The 16,643-nt window shown below is 47.9% G+C and overlaps 2 protein-coding genes across 2 annotated transcripts; both read right to left on the minus strand.

Moving 5' to 3' along the window:
• Positions 1-1,380: 1,380 nt before the first annotated feature.
• MPZL3 (myelin protein zero like 3) lies at positions 1,381-9,635 on the minus strand. Its single transcript, XM_065652155.1, is given in 7 exon segments — positions 1,381-2,473; positions 4,487-4,550; positions 5,338-5,503; positions 6,145-6,355; positions 7,356-7,525; positions 9,451-9,529; positions 9,531-9,635. Coding segments are annotated over 7 exon segments (822 nt in total). The 3' UTR covers positions 1,381-2,446.
• Positions 9,636-11,245: 1,610 nt separating this feature from the next.
• Positions 11,246-15,545, minus strand: MPZL2 (myelin protein zero like 2). The gene is made up of 6 exons (XM_065652186.1): positions 15,344-15,545; positions 13,001-13,167; positions 12,147-12,357; positions 11,752-11,896; positions 11,527-11,529; positions 11,246-11,323 (listed from the first exon to the last, which is right to left on the minus strand). Exons 1-6 carry the CDS (start codon positions 15,396-15,398, stop codon positions 11,263-11,265), a joined length of 642 nt encoding a protein of 213 aa, XP_065508258.1. The 5' UTR covers positions 15,399-15,545; the 3' UTR covers positions 11,246-11,262.
• Positions 15,546-16,643: the final 1,098 nt, after the last annotated feature.

The following is a 16,643-nucleotide window of genomic DNA, read 5'->3' on the forward strand; positions in this document are numbered from 1 at the left end:
AATCAGTTGCTAAATTGTCTCGAGGTTGTACGTGCGAGACTTGTCTTACTTACCACTCTTTGGTTTCGAGTCTCTTATTTCAGGTTTGGTTTGGTGGTCACTCTGAGCTTGCAAGAGGAAGTTCAGAGCTAGACTGAGGTACTGACAAATCAGAATGCAGAGGGAGCGTTACAGAGAGGTGAGAACAACTATCGATGCCTGTGCACGAGAGCAGATGATGGGTATGCAGCTTTGTAAGGAGCAGACATGTCACAGGTACACGTGGCTCAGTCCCAGCCCTTCCATCACAGCAGACTGATCTGATCGGTCGTTATCTGAGAAGTCGGGAACAGTGAGATTCCCTTTTGCAGGCTGTGCTCCCTCCTGGTTGTTTTTTGGGGATCGGAGCTGGTTAAAGAACCGACCCTCCAGCAGACTGGCTCTTGTCCTGGTGTGGCAGCAGCAGGTGCCAGCGAGTGGCTTTGCTGAGCCTTACTGCTGGTGCGCCAGGGGCCGCAGGGCAGCAGGCACCTGCTGGGCTAAAGGGTCACCGTCAACACGCTTTGCACAGCGCAGTCAGCTGCTCCCTTTCCAACACACGCACAATACGCACCACGTGCAGCTTGCACCCCTCTCCGCCCCACCGTCACTTTGAAAGTGTATTTTCACTCTTCCTCTTTCCTCTGGAGCACCACAGCTATCACGGTTCCCTAGCCCAGTATCGGTGGGTTTAATGGTACACACAGAAACTTCCATGCAGCTGGCAATCCAGAATGCTCTTAGTTCAAGGTGGCAATTTAGCTTTGCACCAGGAAGAGATTTGACCAGGCTCTAGCCAACTGTTTGCAAAGAAGTTGCAGCTGAAGGCAAACATTTTGTAGAAAAGTTATGCATTTCCACAAAGAACCTGAGTGATGTATTATTGCTGAACGTGGACTAACAAAGCCACTTCCTCTAGGCTGAGTATCCCACCAACATCCTTTCTCAGGACAGTTTTTGGTTGGGGAGACATTGTGTCATCAGGAAGCACAAACTCTTCAAATATTAATGTAGACAGGAGAAAAAAAAAAAGTATTTCTTTGTCCAGGGACTCATCTACAGCTAACCTGCTCTGCAGTCAGGAACTTCAACACACTTGTAATTTGCAGCCATCACAGAGCTGCTAAGGGGGGACTCGGTACATGTTCCCTCTGGAGTTAAATCTGTTCCCTAAACACCAATACCCAACATCATATGACAATTTCTATAGCTAAGCAACAACTCAGCATGGCAGTTTTATGAGCTCAACTATATTTAGCCATATTTAGCCAAATAAAGAAATCCATAGCCCAGAATGAAACAAAGCAATTTATTGGTAATGGCACAAAGTCAACAGTAAACTTCTAACACATATGTAAAAGCAGACTATGTGAGCAATGCCACATACAGAAAGGAAGCAGAAAACAGCAGCTGTTTAGGTATCCAGCAGACATGAATTCCACTGCTCTCTGCCATTCATTATTGGACAAGGTTGGTGAAAGAGGAAGCCCTCTTTCTCACCAGGCAGTAATGATGCACGTTTAGCTGTTTCCCTACAACGGTACCTAGAAGACGAGAGGAGGAACACGACTGTTCTTCCAAACATGGAACATTCCTTCGGACACTGCTTGAGTCACTGGTTGAGGTAGATGGGGTTATGTTTCCCCAGATACAGAGTCCCCATTTGCATTTCTGATTTAAAGAAATTAGTGTTATATGGATTGTGCTTCAATTCTACAAGTAGATGTACCTAGTAATGCAGCTGTTGGACAAACATTAATAAAAAAGGGAAAGATAAAACTCAACAATGCAAGGTAGCACTACTGTGCAGTTGGTGACTTAAAAACAGAATCAGAGAACAGGACAAACAAAATGGTGATCCTGTAATTAAGTGGCATATTAAAGCAAGAAATAGTTAAAAAGCAGTAGATTCTCTTTGCTCCAAGACAAAAGATGCCATATACCAATGTAATCAAACTGGTTTAAGTCCTTAGCAAACATGTTCCAAAAAAAAAAAAAAAAAAGAGAAAAAAACGTTGTCAATGTCCAATGGTGGTCACTCTGGAGTACCCTGCGCTTCAGGCAATTCGAATTCAGGGGCACAGAAAAGAAGTGATGGGAACAAATTTGCAAGTAAACTAAGAAACATGCATTGTCAGACTGCTGGTAGGAAACAGGCTGTAGAGCTGTAGGCACTGAGGTTTCTGTAGGCACTGGAAAAGTGAGGGTAAGAATTTTTTTTTCCCCAACAAAGTAGAAAGATTTAAAAAATCATTAGTTTGTGCTTGAATAAAAGAGAATTATCCCATTGACATTATTCTTCTGATCTACCAAGATTAGAGCGGGTCCTTCAATCTGCATTGGTTACTCAGCAGCCTTCATACCTATCTAGCCATGATTTTCAGTGCTGTAATTTTGTTCTTTATCCATCCATAGCTTTAGTCTTTCATCAGTAGGGGTCTTCCTCATCCGTGTCCTAAACAGGGAGTATGGAGAGAGAAATTGAGACTATGTATGAAGACATGAACCAAGTTAGGAGTTCAACAACATTTTGAGCGTGCCAGGCTCCTGACAAGAGCTTAAACGCTTTCGAAAATGCTGCGGTGCTTGAATAAGCCATAGGGCTTGTAGTTGTACGAGCACTTGCAGCTAAATCCGTTAGACTTATCACAGATTGACACATGAATTGCCACTGTATAACCAACAAGTGAAGTGTGTTTTAAGGGAAGTAGCAGCTATAGCTCAAGAAAAAGACAAACCCCAAAGCGCAAACAGCCATCTTCCTAAAAATCACCACCAGTCCCTACAGAGAAGGTCCAGAGCAGCACAAGTTGTTTTTCAGCTACAACAAACCACAAACTTTCAGATCACCACTGTCCATTGTTTTAACCACAGCGATCATCTGATAACGTCCCCACAGTCCAGCTCTGCAGCCCTCAGCTTGAAAGACACTCAAACGTAACAGCTCTGCATGGGAAACCTCACTAACTGTCCAGTCATTTAAAGTCCAAACAGATGTCCACTGGTTTTGCAATTTTAATTATTTGGTAACATCTTAAGCATGGAAAAGTACATTACGGAAAGAAACCTCAAAACCATCGAATCATTAAAGTGAGTGAGATGGGATATTCAGAGACCTTGTAAGCTAAATATTTCAATATCAGAGAGCAAAGTATCAAACATAATGACAAAATGCTCAATTTGAAAGCAGCAGGATTATAGCATTCAAATTTGCCTTCTCTCAAAGGATAAGACGACATTTTTCCATTTTTAAAATCTCCACCTGTCTGACAGCACTTGTCCACCGAACCGGGGCTCCCATCCTTTCCCATCTTCCCAGCGGCACCAGAGCGCTGCTGCCTCCCTGCTCCCCGCCTGTCACCCACAGCAACAGCCTTTCCGTCTCCCATGGCGACTCTCCCTTCTGCAGGAAGCGCTTCCTGCACCTCCCCTAACTCTGTTCCTGACACTCCTGCACTGTAACTGCTGTGTCTTACAGAACTGTAAACATTTCATCTGTACGTTGCAGAGCTGCTCGTTTTTCATTCTAATAATGCATAGAAGCCTTCAGCACACACCTGTCTGGAGGCTCCTGCATTTAGTACAATTTAAATCACTGGCATTAGAATAGTGAATCAAGCAACACATATTTAAATCCTCCTTAACATACTTCCTGATGGTGTACAACAGATGTTAAGGTGTGCCTGGGGTTAGCTGGCTCTGTAGGACATTGGGAAAAATGAAAACACTCTCAAATTAGGCATATTAGTGAGCTTACTCTGGAATGTGCCACACTCATGGCTGTGGTTGCTAATGCCAGCACACAGAACTTAGAGGCACATTGTACAAAACAAGTATAGCAGGTGGCAAAAACATTCAGTAGCTTCAGCTACTTAGCGGAAGCTTGCTGATAGGGTAGCAAATGAACAGGCAGAATTAGAAGGCTACCATCGCTTTACAAAACAAACCAAACAAAAAGCCAGAAACAAACAAACAACAGGAGCTTAGCAGGTATGTTGTGATGAAAACAGTGTAAGTAGGAAGATCTCCAAAAAAGAGGCGAGGCTGCACACTACCCCCTTTGCAAGAGCCACAGTGGACTGAGGTATCGCTGCCTCCATTCCCACTGTGGCACTGTCGAACCCCAAACTGGTTTTGCAGAGCCTTGAAAGAAACTACACGGCACAGTAGCTAGCACTTAAAATTCTGATTTTTCATCCTGAAATGTCAGCTTTCGTTTCTATAAAGTGAAATGAAAAATCAGTTTGGTGGAGCTCAAGACAGCTTCCCCCACCGGTAATGCAGAACGACCAGCAGTTCTCACCGCCTGTAGCCCATATGTCAAAATCACCAAGGGGCATAAGCGCAGCCATTTGGGACACTTCTTTGACATCCAGGCGTTAGGACGGGCACCACTTGCCACTCTTAGCACCTCCTCTGAGCACGAAAGTTGACAAAATCACTTCTGAAAAGAGCAGCTTTCACTTACCACACAGTTCAGACACCAGTTTTTGAGCTTCCCCAAGCAGTTGTCTGTCTCTGCCTGTTCAGGCCTGCAGAAAAAGCACAGGATTAGGTTGGACTTTTCCCCCAACACAGATGCTAATATCTCCTATGGACTGTGAATTCTAGTTCCAGCACACTCACTAGAAGGCTTTTCATCGTTTCGCTCATGCTATGAAAAATACAACAAGAGTTGCTCTTTGGCTGGCAAATATTACAATGCTAATTGGAACACTGTATTAAAAACTCATTCTGCAAGAACTTGTAGTACTGAATTCATTGCAAGACCAAGTGCAGCTGCAGCAGTAGCAGCGTTACTTTATTGTTCGCACTACTGCACCTTTCCAGAACAGAATCCTCTCCAGTTCAGAAGGGAATTCAGTCTCCAAGGCTCATCCAGTACCTGGCATCTCTGCTCGGGACATCACAGGGGAAGGAGATGGCATTATTCAGTTTGTTTTGTTGTTATGGATACCTCATACCAAAATGTAACACATAAAGCTCACATAAGCAAAACATCTTGCTGATTTAGGCCAAAATAAGCTCGATTACAGAAGTGAAAGACTTTCTAACCCTAAAAACTGCTTCAGTTCCATGGCCTCACACAAATGACAGAAAAAGGGGATGTAGAGCACTCAGCTTATGCTCCAACATGGGGATTTTCCAAAGCTTTCTGACCACTGCCTAAATTACTCTTCTCTTCTGGAGAAGCAGATTTCATGACCAAACTGCAGGTGCTGAGAGGTCGGTAATGAAGGACAGCAGAGAACCAGTCCTCTGGCCTGTCTCGACAGGCCAAAGCAGAAATACAGGCTTTAGGCTCCCGTCAGAACTTACTCATCAGACACTTCAATGGAGGATTTCTTGCAGCCAGGTTTTTTTTTCTCCTTTAGCACTCCAAATTTCCTTCCCATCCTTACCAACAGCAGGACGACCACAACGATGGAAGGGAGAAATACTAAAATGGACAGCAGCACCGCTGAAGTTAGCTGGAAGGAAAGGCCTGCAGGGAAGACAAAGAGCAGCCCAGCTGTACCAGTAGCAACATACGGCTTTCTGAAGTCTCTGTGACAAATGTTCAGCCAGGACACAGGTTGCTCGCCTTTTCAGACAAAGCACAGAGCTGGCAGATTTGAAACAGCTTGTCACTGAACCTGTAGGACTCCCATCACACACCCAACGCAGTAGGGTGCTTTATATGCAGAAAACTACAAAGGAAGGCAGGTCACGACACAGTTCTATCAGCACGTCTAAGCTGCAAATTTGGGGCAGGCCTGACATGCACGACAGATAAGAAAATCAAGTATTACGGAGAACCAGTGTTTGTGATATGAAAGTTGTTTTTAGACTAGTATTTCCTAAGCATCCAGCTTGTTCTACTGCTGCAATATATGGAGACAGGACCTCCTGAACAAATGCACACTTTTGATTTCTGTTATGGCCACAGCTTCTCCTGTCCCCAATAAATGCAATGGTTCTCAACATATTCAGCTTAGAAAGAAAGGCTGAGGACTTGCTGTAATTCTAATGCGGAACTGCAGTGAACCCATTTCACGTGTGATGTTCGGACTTCTAAGACCCGGACAAGTCCGTGACACAGCTGTACCACACAGATGAGGACTTGCTGTTGAAACAGAGACTTACCCCTCTCTGTAACTATCAGCGTTGTCTGAGGAATGTTGTGGTACACGTCTGGAGGATTCTTCACACTGCAGATGAATGTCCCATTGTCACTTATTGCTGGGCTTTGGATGGCAATGGAAGCATCACCCTTGGCCACGTTCCCAAGCCAGGATATCCTGTCTTTGAACTTTCCCACTGTTGTTGGGTATGGAACAGACTGATAATGAAAAATCTGAAAGGAGGCAAAACCAATAACTGAACCAATAAAACACTCATCTAAGCAAGCAAATTAAACTGCTTTTTGGATTGTAAACATAAAGGAATACACATTAAGAAGGCAGGAAGAATACTTGTTATAGAGGAGACTTTTCAAGGTTCCTATTTGATAATTCTGAGTCAGTCCCATTTCATTAGATCTCCAGCGCTTTTATCTACCAGCCTCAGCTCTCGGATGTCACCACCACCACTCTGACCAACTTGTTCCCTTCTGCAGATCTTCGGCTGACAAGCAGAGTAGGTTTCTCATCTTGTGCAAGACAGAACATTACAGCTCTTCAGCTTTTGTTCCTTGCACTTTTGCTCTTGCTGCTCTATGAGCAGAGATCTAGCAGACCCCATTTCATATGAGCAGCGCCTTTTTGTTCCAGGTACAAGGATGCTCCTAACAGTTCAAACTCTTCCAGCAGCAAAAGTCACTGATAACCCGGAAAGATGTGCATTTTCTGTTTCCAACTTGAATGCTTTTCAGTGGGCTCTCAGACTTACATATTTATGCTTATATTTCAAAATGCTGCCAACAAAACAGCAAGTGGCATCCCATAAACCTTAGAAGCTGTTATCTGCACTGTCTTCAGACTGTCATTGCACACATGTTCTTGCCACTCCAAGATATATCAGCAGCGTACTGCATGTGGGGTACAGCTGCCTTCAAGAAAGCTACCGATCAATGCTTTAGTCATTCTAAACATAGCTACAGTGCACAATGCAGCACTTGTGTCAAAACTCAAAGTTTATCCACTTTATCGTTATTCATATTATGCATTTACATAGAATATTTTTTGCTCAAAGAACACTAAAGCAATTTCACAAAGGAAAGAGGGCAACAATGAGAGTCCCAAACCCAGAAGTGGTGAAGCAGCGCAGCAAGGCGAACAGGGAAAATCTCACCAGATTTTCAGCACGCACAGAGGCCCGGCCAGTCTTCACTAGAAAAGACTTCATCTTCCACTTACCGTCTCCATCTGACCACCCGTGAGGGGCTGGTATGTCCAGTCTACTGTCAGGCTCTCAGTGATGGGAGAACTGGATCTGAATGAGCACTTCAGCGATACTTGTTGTTCACCAATGAAAGCTTGCACTTTAGAATTGGCTTTAATTTCCAGGGAAAGAGCATTGCAGACACCTGATGGAACAAGCACAAAAGAGAAAGATTAGATTCTTGTTATCGGACAGTCACAGGAGCAATGATGTCCCAAAAGTATCGATGCACGTGTGGCTCTACCACAGTCCAAAGACGGAAGCACAGTAGTGACTACCTCCTCCACACTGGAATTTAAAGAAAAGCAGACAACTCCCCTCACTTATTCTCCATGGGATTAGAACTAGCCCCAATTAAAGTGTTTATCCAGAAAAGAGCCTACAGATATTTAGATTTGGAGATAAAGATCTGAGAAACCGAATCAGCTGGCTCTCTTATGAGCTGCAAAGTGCCAACTTCAGACTACTGCCAGGCAGCTCTGGCTCTTTGTGTCTCACACCAGAGCGATGCAGCCAGTGACTTGCACATGCATCAGGTCAGGAGTCACCCTGCAGCAACACAGTGAAAAAACTGTTTGTTCTCAGTGTGCGCAACTTCTGCCTCATTCACCGACAGCGATGCTGCAGCCTGGGATGAGGTCAGCCCGCCCCGCACTCAGCAGGAGTGCCGTTTGAGTCCTCCCTTTTGCAAAGCTCCTGCTCCCGGCTGATGAAGATTTACTATGGTGATACTCTGCGTGGAGTTCTGCTCTAGTTGTGGCAGCTGAGTCCGCTTGCTGTGCAGGCTCAGAGGGAGCAGGCACACATCTGCAAGTTGCCGTTAAGGTTCCTGGCATCGCGCACTTGTTCCCCAGCTACCCATATAGAAAATAGGGATCTTAACAACGCGTTCCTTCTGCTGTGAACGGAAAGCGTGGGAACCCGGAGTGCAGCTGGCTGACCTCGGCAAACCTGCTGCCCGGGACAAAGGCACCGGTGTCTGAGTGCGGGCAGCAGGGAGAGGAAGGGGAGCCCGGCAAAGAGGGGGAAAGGCCGGCAAAGAAGGGGGAAAGGCCGGCAAAGAAGGGGGAAAGGCCGGCAAAGAAGGGGGAAAGGCCGGCAAAGGGGGGGAAAGGCCGGCAAAGGGGGGGAAAGGCCGGCAAAGGGGGGGAAAGGCCGGCAAAGGGGGGGAAAGGCCGGCAAAGAGGGGGAAAGGCCGGCAAAGAGGGGGAAAGGCCGGCAAAGAGGGGGAAAGGCCGGCAAAGAAGGGGGAAAGGCCGGCAAAGAAGGGGGAAAGGCCGGCAAAGAGGGGGAAAGGCCGGCAAAGAGGGGGAAAGGCCGGCAAAGAGGGGGAAAGGCCGGCAAAGAGGGGGAAAGGCCGGCAAAGAAGGGGGAAAGGCCGGCAAAGAAGGGGGAAAGGCCGGCAAAGGGGGGGAAAGGCCGGCAAAGGGGGGGAAAGGCGGCAAAGAAGGGGGAAAGGCCGGCAAAGAAGGGGGAAAGGCCGGCAAAGAAGGGGGAAAGGCCGGCAAAGGGGGGGAAAGGCCGGCAAAGGGGGGGAAAGGCGGCAAAGAAGGGGGAAAGGCCGGCAAAGAAGGGGGAAAGGCCGGCAAAGAAGGGGGAAAGGCCGGCAAAGAAGGGGGAAAGGCCGGCAAAGAGGGGGGAAAGGCCGGCAAAGAGGGGGAAAGGCGGCAAAGAAGGGGGAAAGGCCGGCAAAGAAGGGGGAAAGGCCGGCAAAGAAGGGGGAAAGGCCGGCAAAGGGGGGGAAAGGCCGGCAAAGGGGGGGAAAGGCCGGCAAAGAGGGGGGAAAGGCCGGCAAAGAAGGGGAAAGGCCGGCAAAGAGGGGGAAAGGCCGGCAAAGAGGGGGAAAGGTTAGCGAAGGGGGAAAGGTTGGCGAAGAGGGAAAGGCTGGGGAAGGGAAGGCTGGCGCTGCCTGCCCGGCCCTGCTGAAGGGCTGCGCTCCCCGCAGTCCCCGCCGCTCCCCCGCCCGTCCCAGCCCGCTCGCCGCAGGGACCGCACAGCGAAGCCGCGGCCCGCAGCGCTCCCCGGCCGGCCGGCCCCGCCACCCCGCTCCGGAGCGGCCCTACCCCTTACCGAGCAGCAGCAGGACGGCCCGCGGAACGAGGAGGGGGAGGAGGCCGCCGGCCGCAGCCGCCGCCCCGCACCGCATCCCGGCTGCGCTCACAGCCGCAACATGGCGGCTCACCTGCGGGCAGCGCAGGTGAGGGCGGGGGCCGCCCCAAGATGGCCGCCCCAAGATGGCCGCCCCGCGTCGCCATGGCGACGAGCAGGCGGCTGCGGCGGCCGCGCAGGGCCCGGCGGGGGCCGCGGCTCGTCCGCGGGGGGCGGGAGGAGCGGCCAGCGGGGCTGCCCAGGAACACCAGGCGGTCTGCTGCTGGCCGGGCCGATTCGTGCCCTTTTTGGTACATGTCAGAGCGGAAAAACCCTCATTCGAGGTGCCGAGGGCGCGGCGGAACCGCCCGTCCCCTGCCTCACAGCACGGACGCGACACGGGCGCTGCGGGCGGCAAGGCGCGTTTATTTATGGCACTCGTGATTGAGGACAAAGACGTACAAACAGATAATGTGGCCAGCACATTACAGGTGGAGTTATGAAGTCACAAACATGCTCTTTAAACAAACGGGCCGACGTAGAATGTAACAGCTTTGCAGTTTCCGTGATTTGGGGCCTCATGTGCCTTAGAGAGATCGAGTCTGTGGAAGTACGGGGTACACGCTAAATACAGCAATAAACAGCGGGAGATTGATGTGAAAAACACATCCACCAGTAAACATTATCCCTCAGAAGAAACAGCATACATTCCCAAGCTGTAATACTTCCCATTTAAAGCAGCAAAGAGATTTAAAGTACGTTAGAGCAACTGGCTGCCCCCCGATCCCTCAGGTAATCAGTCTCTTCATGATGTCAACGAGGAATTTGGGGGAGGCGAAACGGGGCAACACAAGTGTACCTTGCGGTTTTTAAGGTGCAAGAACACATCTGCTCAGGCGCTTTGAAAGCCTCTGTTCAGCCAGCTATCGTGGCATTTTGTTCAAATCTTGTGGCATTTTGTTCAAATCTTGTGGCATTTTTTCATCTTCAGAGCAGCTTTCTTCACCTTCTGCAGGTGTGAAGCTTAAGGAAAGTTCCTTGTTCACGCAGCAAGTCCTCCCGCTTTGCTTCAACGAAGGCAACTTACAACTGGTGTTTGTGTTGTGCTCTTTCCTTGCAGGAATTTCATGTTGAGCAGAGAAACCACACTGGCAGCATGGGGCGTCTGTAATTCAGCTTTGTTCCAACATCCAAAATTACAAGCTTTCACCATCTGCTTTAGAAGTACCTAAGAAGAAAGGTTATAAGAAAAACAAACCAGGCTCATTACTCAGGGTTACTGTTGAAAACAAAAATAGCAGAGGCAACTGCTGACCGCTGAAATTGAGTGGGTAAAAATTATGCTGAAATGCTGCAGCAAAGCCAGCACATCTGGAAACAGTTCCAGTCTTCCTGCAGCAATTTTAAAACAATAAAGATTAAATGAATCAAAAAGCAGAATCAAAACTGGTGAAAGGCAATTAATTCACTCCTCTTTCTCCACAAAGCAGGCGTGTCAGGGAAAACAGCAACAGCAGCTTTCCTACAAATGATCCTCAACACTAGGGTGCAGAAATCTCCGGTACAGCTAAGAGGCAGCTCTGTCTCCACTGCCAGTCTCTCTCTGGAGGCTTCTCGAAAGCAAAGGGTTACTGCGGTCTCAGTTGTTTCTGCTTATGGCTGCCATGGCCTCTTGACGGTGAATAGAAGTGACATACTTAAGTAAAACTATCTTAGAAAGTCTGCAGTAACACAGGGGCATCAGTTAGGGAATGTTTGAATGGACACCTGCATTGTATTTACCATCAAAGACCTCTAGTCTTCTAAAGGACTGGCTTCCTTTTCTTCTGTACTCTTCAGAATCTCCTTTTCTCTACTGTTATTAAAAAAGGTGGGGGGAGAAAAAAAAAAAATCTCAAATCAGCATCATACATCCTGAGCAGCAGAGTCATGTCCTGACTTACATATAGCATACATAACATATAACAAGAAGTCACAGGATAAGATAATAAGAATGCTAGGTGCATGGCGACCACGGTGTCTGGTTCGCGGAACAGAGTAATCAACTACCACAACTACCTTCTCCGAGCAAGGAGCCACTGCAAAGGGCAAGAGCAAAATGAGGACTTGTCCATCCTGGGGCTCTGTTCTGACTGCCAGTAAGCAGCCAATTATTGCTAATTGTCTTGGCAGTTTTGCATTGTAGATGCTTAGTGCAGAGTCCAAGCCAATGATTCAAAAAAGCTACTAAGATATATCTGACAAGCTTTCCCAGAAGCCTTTCTCCCTCCCCTCTGTCCTTACAGTTCAGTGTCTGCCACCTTGATCTTCTTCTCTTGTGCTTTCTTCCGATGGTGTCGACAGATAATCACAACTGTCACCACGATGATCATCAGAACACAAGCAGACCCAATGGCCACGGCCAGGAAGTGGATTTCTGAGAAATGCACTGCATGGAGAGAAACAGATAGATGAGCAGGAGGGACACACAGGGGCTCTTGGCATGTGGCAGGGAACCTGTATCTGTGAATATAACCTTTCCTCAGGCTCCTTTTTTCTTTGTATCCTTTAAGTACCTTCACACTTTCTCTTTATAATCCCTTTTCTTGCATACATTGTCCCAAATGCGGAGGAACACCTGCCCGTGCTTTGCACCGGCTAAATTCACATGACCTCTGATGGGGTTCTTGGCCTCTCACCTTTCTGCACAACTCTGAGTCGCACTTCACCAATCGTGCCATGAAAATCTGGTGGGTTCTTCACCTGGCAAGTGAATGTCCCGTTGTCAGTGGGCTGCAAATCCCAGATAATGATGGAAACATCATGACGCGCAATATTCCCGTCCCAAGTGACTCGCTCTTTAAACCGTCCAGCAGATGGCCTGTAGGGCTCCTTCAGGTAATAAAATACCTACAGAAAAGAGAGGAAGCTCTCATTGCTACACACTGACTGGGCAGTCTTTGTGATGGAAGCAGCCTGTGAAAGCGGAGCAGCACTGGCTGAGGCTGCAGGGAGCTGCGTTGGCACAGTCGCTCTCAGATGAGCTCTGAGGCCATTAGCAAAAGATGGTGCCTTTGCTCCAGCAGCCGCACGAGCTCTGTCCTGCTAACGCCCAAGGCTTTGTTGGGCTGTGTTCTGTTCAGCTGTCTTTCAGCAATACAGCAGCACGAGCTGGACTGCTTGCTCTGCCATGTTGGCCAAGGTAAATCATTTTGTAAGTCGCATCAGGTGCAGGATGTCAGCTACGACATAGGGTTCAGCTGTGGTGTAAGCAGGCACAGTTTCACCAGGCTCCAGCTAATTTAAGCCCAATTACCCAAAACTAAACATAAAATGTATTTCTTTCGCCAGAGTCTGTAAACAGAACTTCTTGCTTGCAATAATTATTATGAGTAGTAGAGAAAGGGCCCAAGATGTACATACTTGTGCATTCCAGCTGTGCTTGCCCATACCCACAGCTGGAGTTGCTGCAGTCACCGGGCTTACGGGCCTTGGGACTGGTTTGTTTGGGCAAGTGTGCACCCACAAAATGGAGCGTAAAGGTCTCACTCACGGGCTCATGAGAGCTCAGGTCCTCAGGCTGGAAGTTCCAGGTTACTGACAGGTGCTGGCTAATAGGGCTGCTGCTGGAAAAGGTGCATTTTAACCGCAGGTTTGTGCCGTTCACAGCGGCCACCTCCTTGGAAGTGTGAACTTCCACGGCTGCCGCAAGCCACAGCACTGCAGGGAAAAGAGCCAGGGTTAGAGATAATGAAAACTGCTGTCTAGGAGTAGGATCATTACTTTTCCTTATCTGTGTTTAGTCTATGCAGGAGCCTGCCTTATCTGTCCCTGTCAATGTTTAACACGACCATCTCAAGCAGACATGTCATTGCCGAGGGGGGTGATCCTGCCTGTGCAGAATCCAAGAGATCCCCTGTGCCTCATGGATTTTGTCCGCGGATACACAAGCTGCACAGTGCTGGTTTCAAGGGAGTTTGCACTCATCTGAATGGCCGGCTCGGTGCTTTCTTTGTAGTTTTGTAGCTGCACAGTTAAACACTTACAGATGTGATAACGGGTTGAGATAAGACTGTTGAGAAGGACATGCCTATCGGGACAACAGGCCGTGTTTTGAGGGGAATGTCTCTCTTCAGGCATGAGTAAACTTCACATCTAGAAGGTGCCATGCTGTTGTAAATGCCACCCCTCCTTAAATATATACTTGCTCCCGATTGGCACTGAAGGTACCATGCAACTTTTCATGTGCTTGTTCTGGCCACATTTTCACAAGTGATTACACTCTACCGCACTCAACTCCCCGAGCAGATTTCTGCAGAAAAGCAGTCCTGCCCTTTCAAGTGGCACTGCTGAGCCCCAATTAACAATTTATCTTTCCTGAGCTGCAACTTTCCTTTATACGCTTTGTATTATCAGCCTGAGCGTCACACACACCATGGTGAAAACTGCTCTTATTGATGTGAGTGGTGCCTGTTAGGAGGTTAATCACCCAGCTAGGCAACTACAGTCAGATATAGGCAGGCTGAGGAACTCAACAGGAAATCCTCAAGGTAAATCTGTAAGCATTTGTTTGTCAAAGAAACATCCGCTGTTAACCAGACCACCACAGCTGCCGCTTCACAAATAAAAGTTAGCACCGCTATCAGAAATAAGTTAGCATCGCTACCTTGATGCTACCTGAAAGAGACAACCAGTGAGAGAGAGCGCATCAAGACACAGAAAAAAGAAAATGGAAAAATAGGAAAACCAAAGTGTTGCTGCTGAAGATACTCGTCATGCCGGAGCCCTAGCTGTCCTCTGGCTTGCCCTGCCGCTCCAGGCTGAGCTCAAGCACTGGCAAAGCGGTGCCCCACGTTTGCTCAGTTTTCCCCCGTGATCGCTGGATTACTTGCCTGAGCGCTTTAGCTCCCGGAGTTAGTGGGTTGGGTTCCACCAAAGAGCCGTGCTGAGCTGAAAGCCTTGCTGCTGCTGAAAGGGACAGTCCTCCCTGTTCCTGACCATGTGCACCCAGTGCTTTCCTTTACCTCACTGGTTAAACTAACCCAGCAGAAAAAGAAAATATTAATTTCGTGTCACTTTAGGAAAATGAGTTAACTCATCCCAGTGTGATCCAAGTAAAGAAACGAAACACCTTATCTGGGGTTGTAAAATATGGCTTCCTAATAAAGACTTTGAATTTATTTCCGGTATTTGAAAACAATTTATAACCAAACGCTTCCTTGCCAAATATTTTTTTTTCCTCAAAGGAGAAAATATTCGACATGCCAAAACACTGCAGGTGTTTGCATTTGAAAAACTTAATTGGCAGAGATCATCTTTCTCATCCAAATATTCAGGGTCGAATCTTTTCGTTTTAAACTCCTTTAAAAGAACAACTGTGGGAAAGAAGTGTAAAATACTTTTTTCAAGATAGATTATGGAGCGTGACCATGTGCTGATGCCTTTGGGAAGGGAGGACATGGTGGTCTTCAATTCCAGATATATAGACCTCTGAAAATTCAAGCGAGTTTATTGTCGTCGGTCTGGAATCGTTGATGTGTAAAGGATTTAAACCCGGTGCTGCTTAACAAACTCTGACTGTCTAGTAACAAAGATAGTGGAAAAAAAGTCTAGGAGTAAAGTCCAGATTCCTGTCAGGAGAGAAGACGCGTAACCAGAGCTCAGAATGAGATCAGTGTTGTCCTTCCGCCTGAACACACCTAAACCTGTTTGTCGATGAAACTCAATCGCTTTGTGTCACCTGCAGTGAACCCAGGAGCGAAAGAACCACAGAAATCGTCCACAAGAAGCTTGTGAGAGTCCTGTAAAGAGGCTTCCTTAATGGGGATGATAATAAGGGATCAGAAGAGGACAGTGAAGGCGGCAGGGGAGGCCAGGCAGAGCCGGGTGTCCTTACCTCGGAGCTGCACCCCAAGGGACAGCACAGCGCCCAGCCGGCTGGGGACGTGCATCAGGAACACAGGTCCGCGCTCCACGGCTTGAGCGGCACCAGAAAGAGAAAATCCTTGCAGGTTCTTGACAACCGGCTGAAAGGTGAGTTTCTCAAAGCCTTCCCAGCGCAGCAGAGCAAATTCCTTTCTCTCAGCTTAGGCTGCAAGGCAACGTGAGTGCTCCTTCCCGCTCCAGTCAGAGAGAGATTTTTCAAGGTAAGATTAATTTCTTCTGCCTCCCATATTCCTTTGCTCTTTTGTGTTGCAATCATCCCTCCTCCCAGCTTCCACCTCAAACCACTCCCCCTCTTGTGGGAGGTAATTTTGCTCCTAAAAGAAAATTTGCCTGAAGGTGTTCATAGCTAGCCTGAAGGAATGAGGGCCATTTATTCGGCAAAAACCTGCAAACAATCCAAAAAAAAGCAACCCAAACCAGAGAGCCTGTGGCAGCAGTATGGGCACACGTCCAGAGCATGGAATGTCCTACTGAAACCCAGATACCTACAGGAAATTGAAGTGATCGTTATAATTTTACCTGGTTGCAGCCATCCCACGGAAGAACTGGGAGACCGCACTAAGTGGTGCTTGTAAAGTTCTCGGAAAAGTGAAAAGACAATTTCATGGGCCATGAGTCCAGCCCGGTGGCAGCCCGGGCGCAGCTGGGGAAACCCCACCGTGCTAAACAAGCAGCACAAGGTACTAGAGAAACTCAGTGTGTCAAAATATTTTCCTGGTGGCACACAGCACTTGTGAGAGCATGAAACTGAGTGGTGCGTGCGTGTTGACAAAATAAGGATGTTTGCATGTGAAGACGGTAAATCACTGTAACAGCAGAACCTGCCGCTGGCTGTGCTGAGTTTCTGTCCGGTCCATGGTCTAGTTTCAAGAAGTCATCCCTGGTTATGAACTTTTGTTGTGACTGATGCTGGTTTTCCTCGCAGTGGTGCCAAGGCGGGACAGGGAGGCTGCCCGCCTCCTGAGCTGGTCCTGCACAGCCGCGGCTTTGGCCACTCTGGCCATGTGGCAACACCACTGCCTCCCACTTTAGACCGCGGTTGTGTAATGCACAGGACTGGGAAGAGGGTCTGTTCTGAGCTTTACTTGCAGACTTTTACTAAACTTTAACATCTTGTTTGAAAAAGACTCCAACTGTTAAGAGACGACTGTTTCCCTGGCACCCTTACTAGTAACATTTCATTTTGAAACAGAAATCAGTAGAAGAGTGATCTGACACCTAGAGAGAGAGCATCTTGATAAATGAAATTA

Source organism: Caloenas nicobarica, chromosome 26, assembly GCF_036013445.1.
Source record: "Caloenas nicobarica isolate bCalNic1 chromosome 26, bCalNic1.hap1, whole genome shotgun sequence".
Classification (NCBI taxonomy): Eukaryota; Metazoa; Chordata; class Aves; order Columbiformes; family Columbidae; genus Caloenas; species Caloenas nicobarica.

Coding starts and splice junctions, on each gene's coding strand:
- MPZL2 (XM_065652186.1), bottom strand. CDS start 15,398: ATGCACGTCCCCAGCCGGCTGGGCGCTGTGCTGTCCCTTGGGGTGCAG. Junction 13,168..15,343: donor CCTTGGGGTGCAGCTCCGAG/GTAAGGACACCC, acceptor TTTTCCCTGCAG/TGCTGTGGCTTGCGGCAGCC. Junction 12,358..13,000: donor ACCTGAGCTCTCATGAGCCC/GTGAGTGAGACC, acceptor TCTTTTCTGTAG/GTATTTTATTACCTGAAGGA.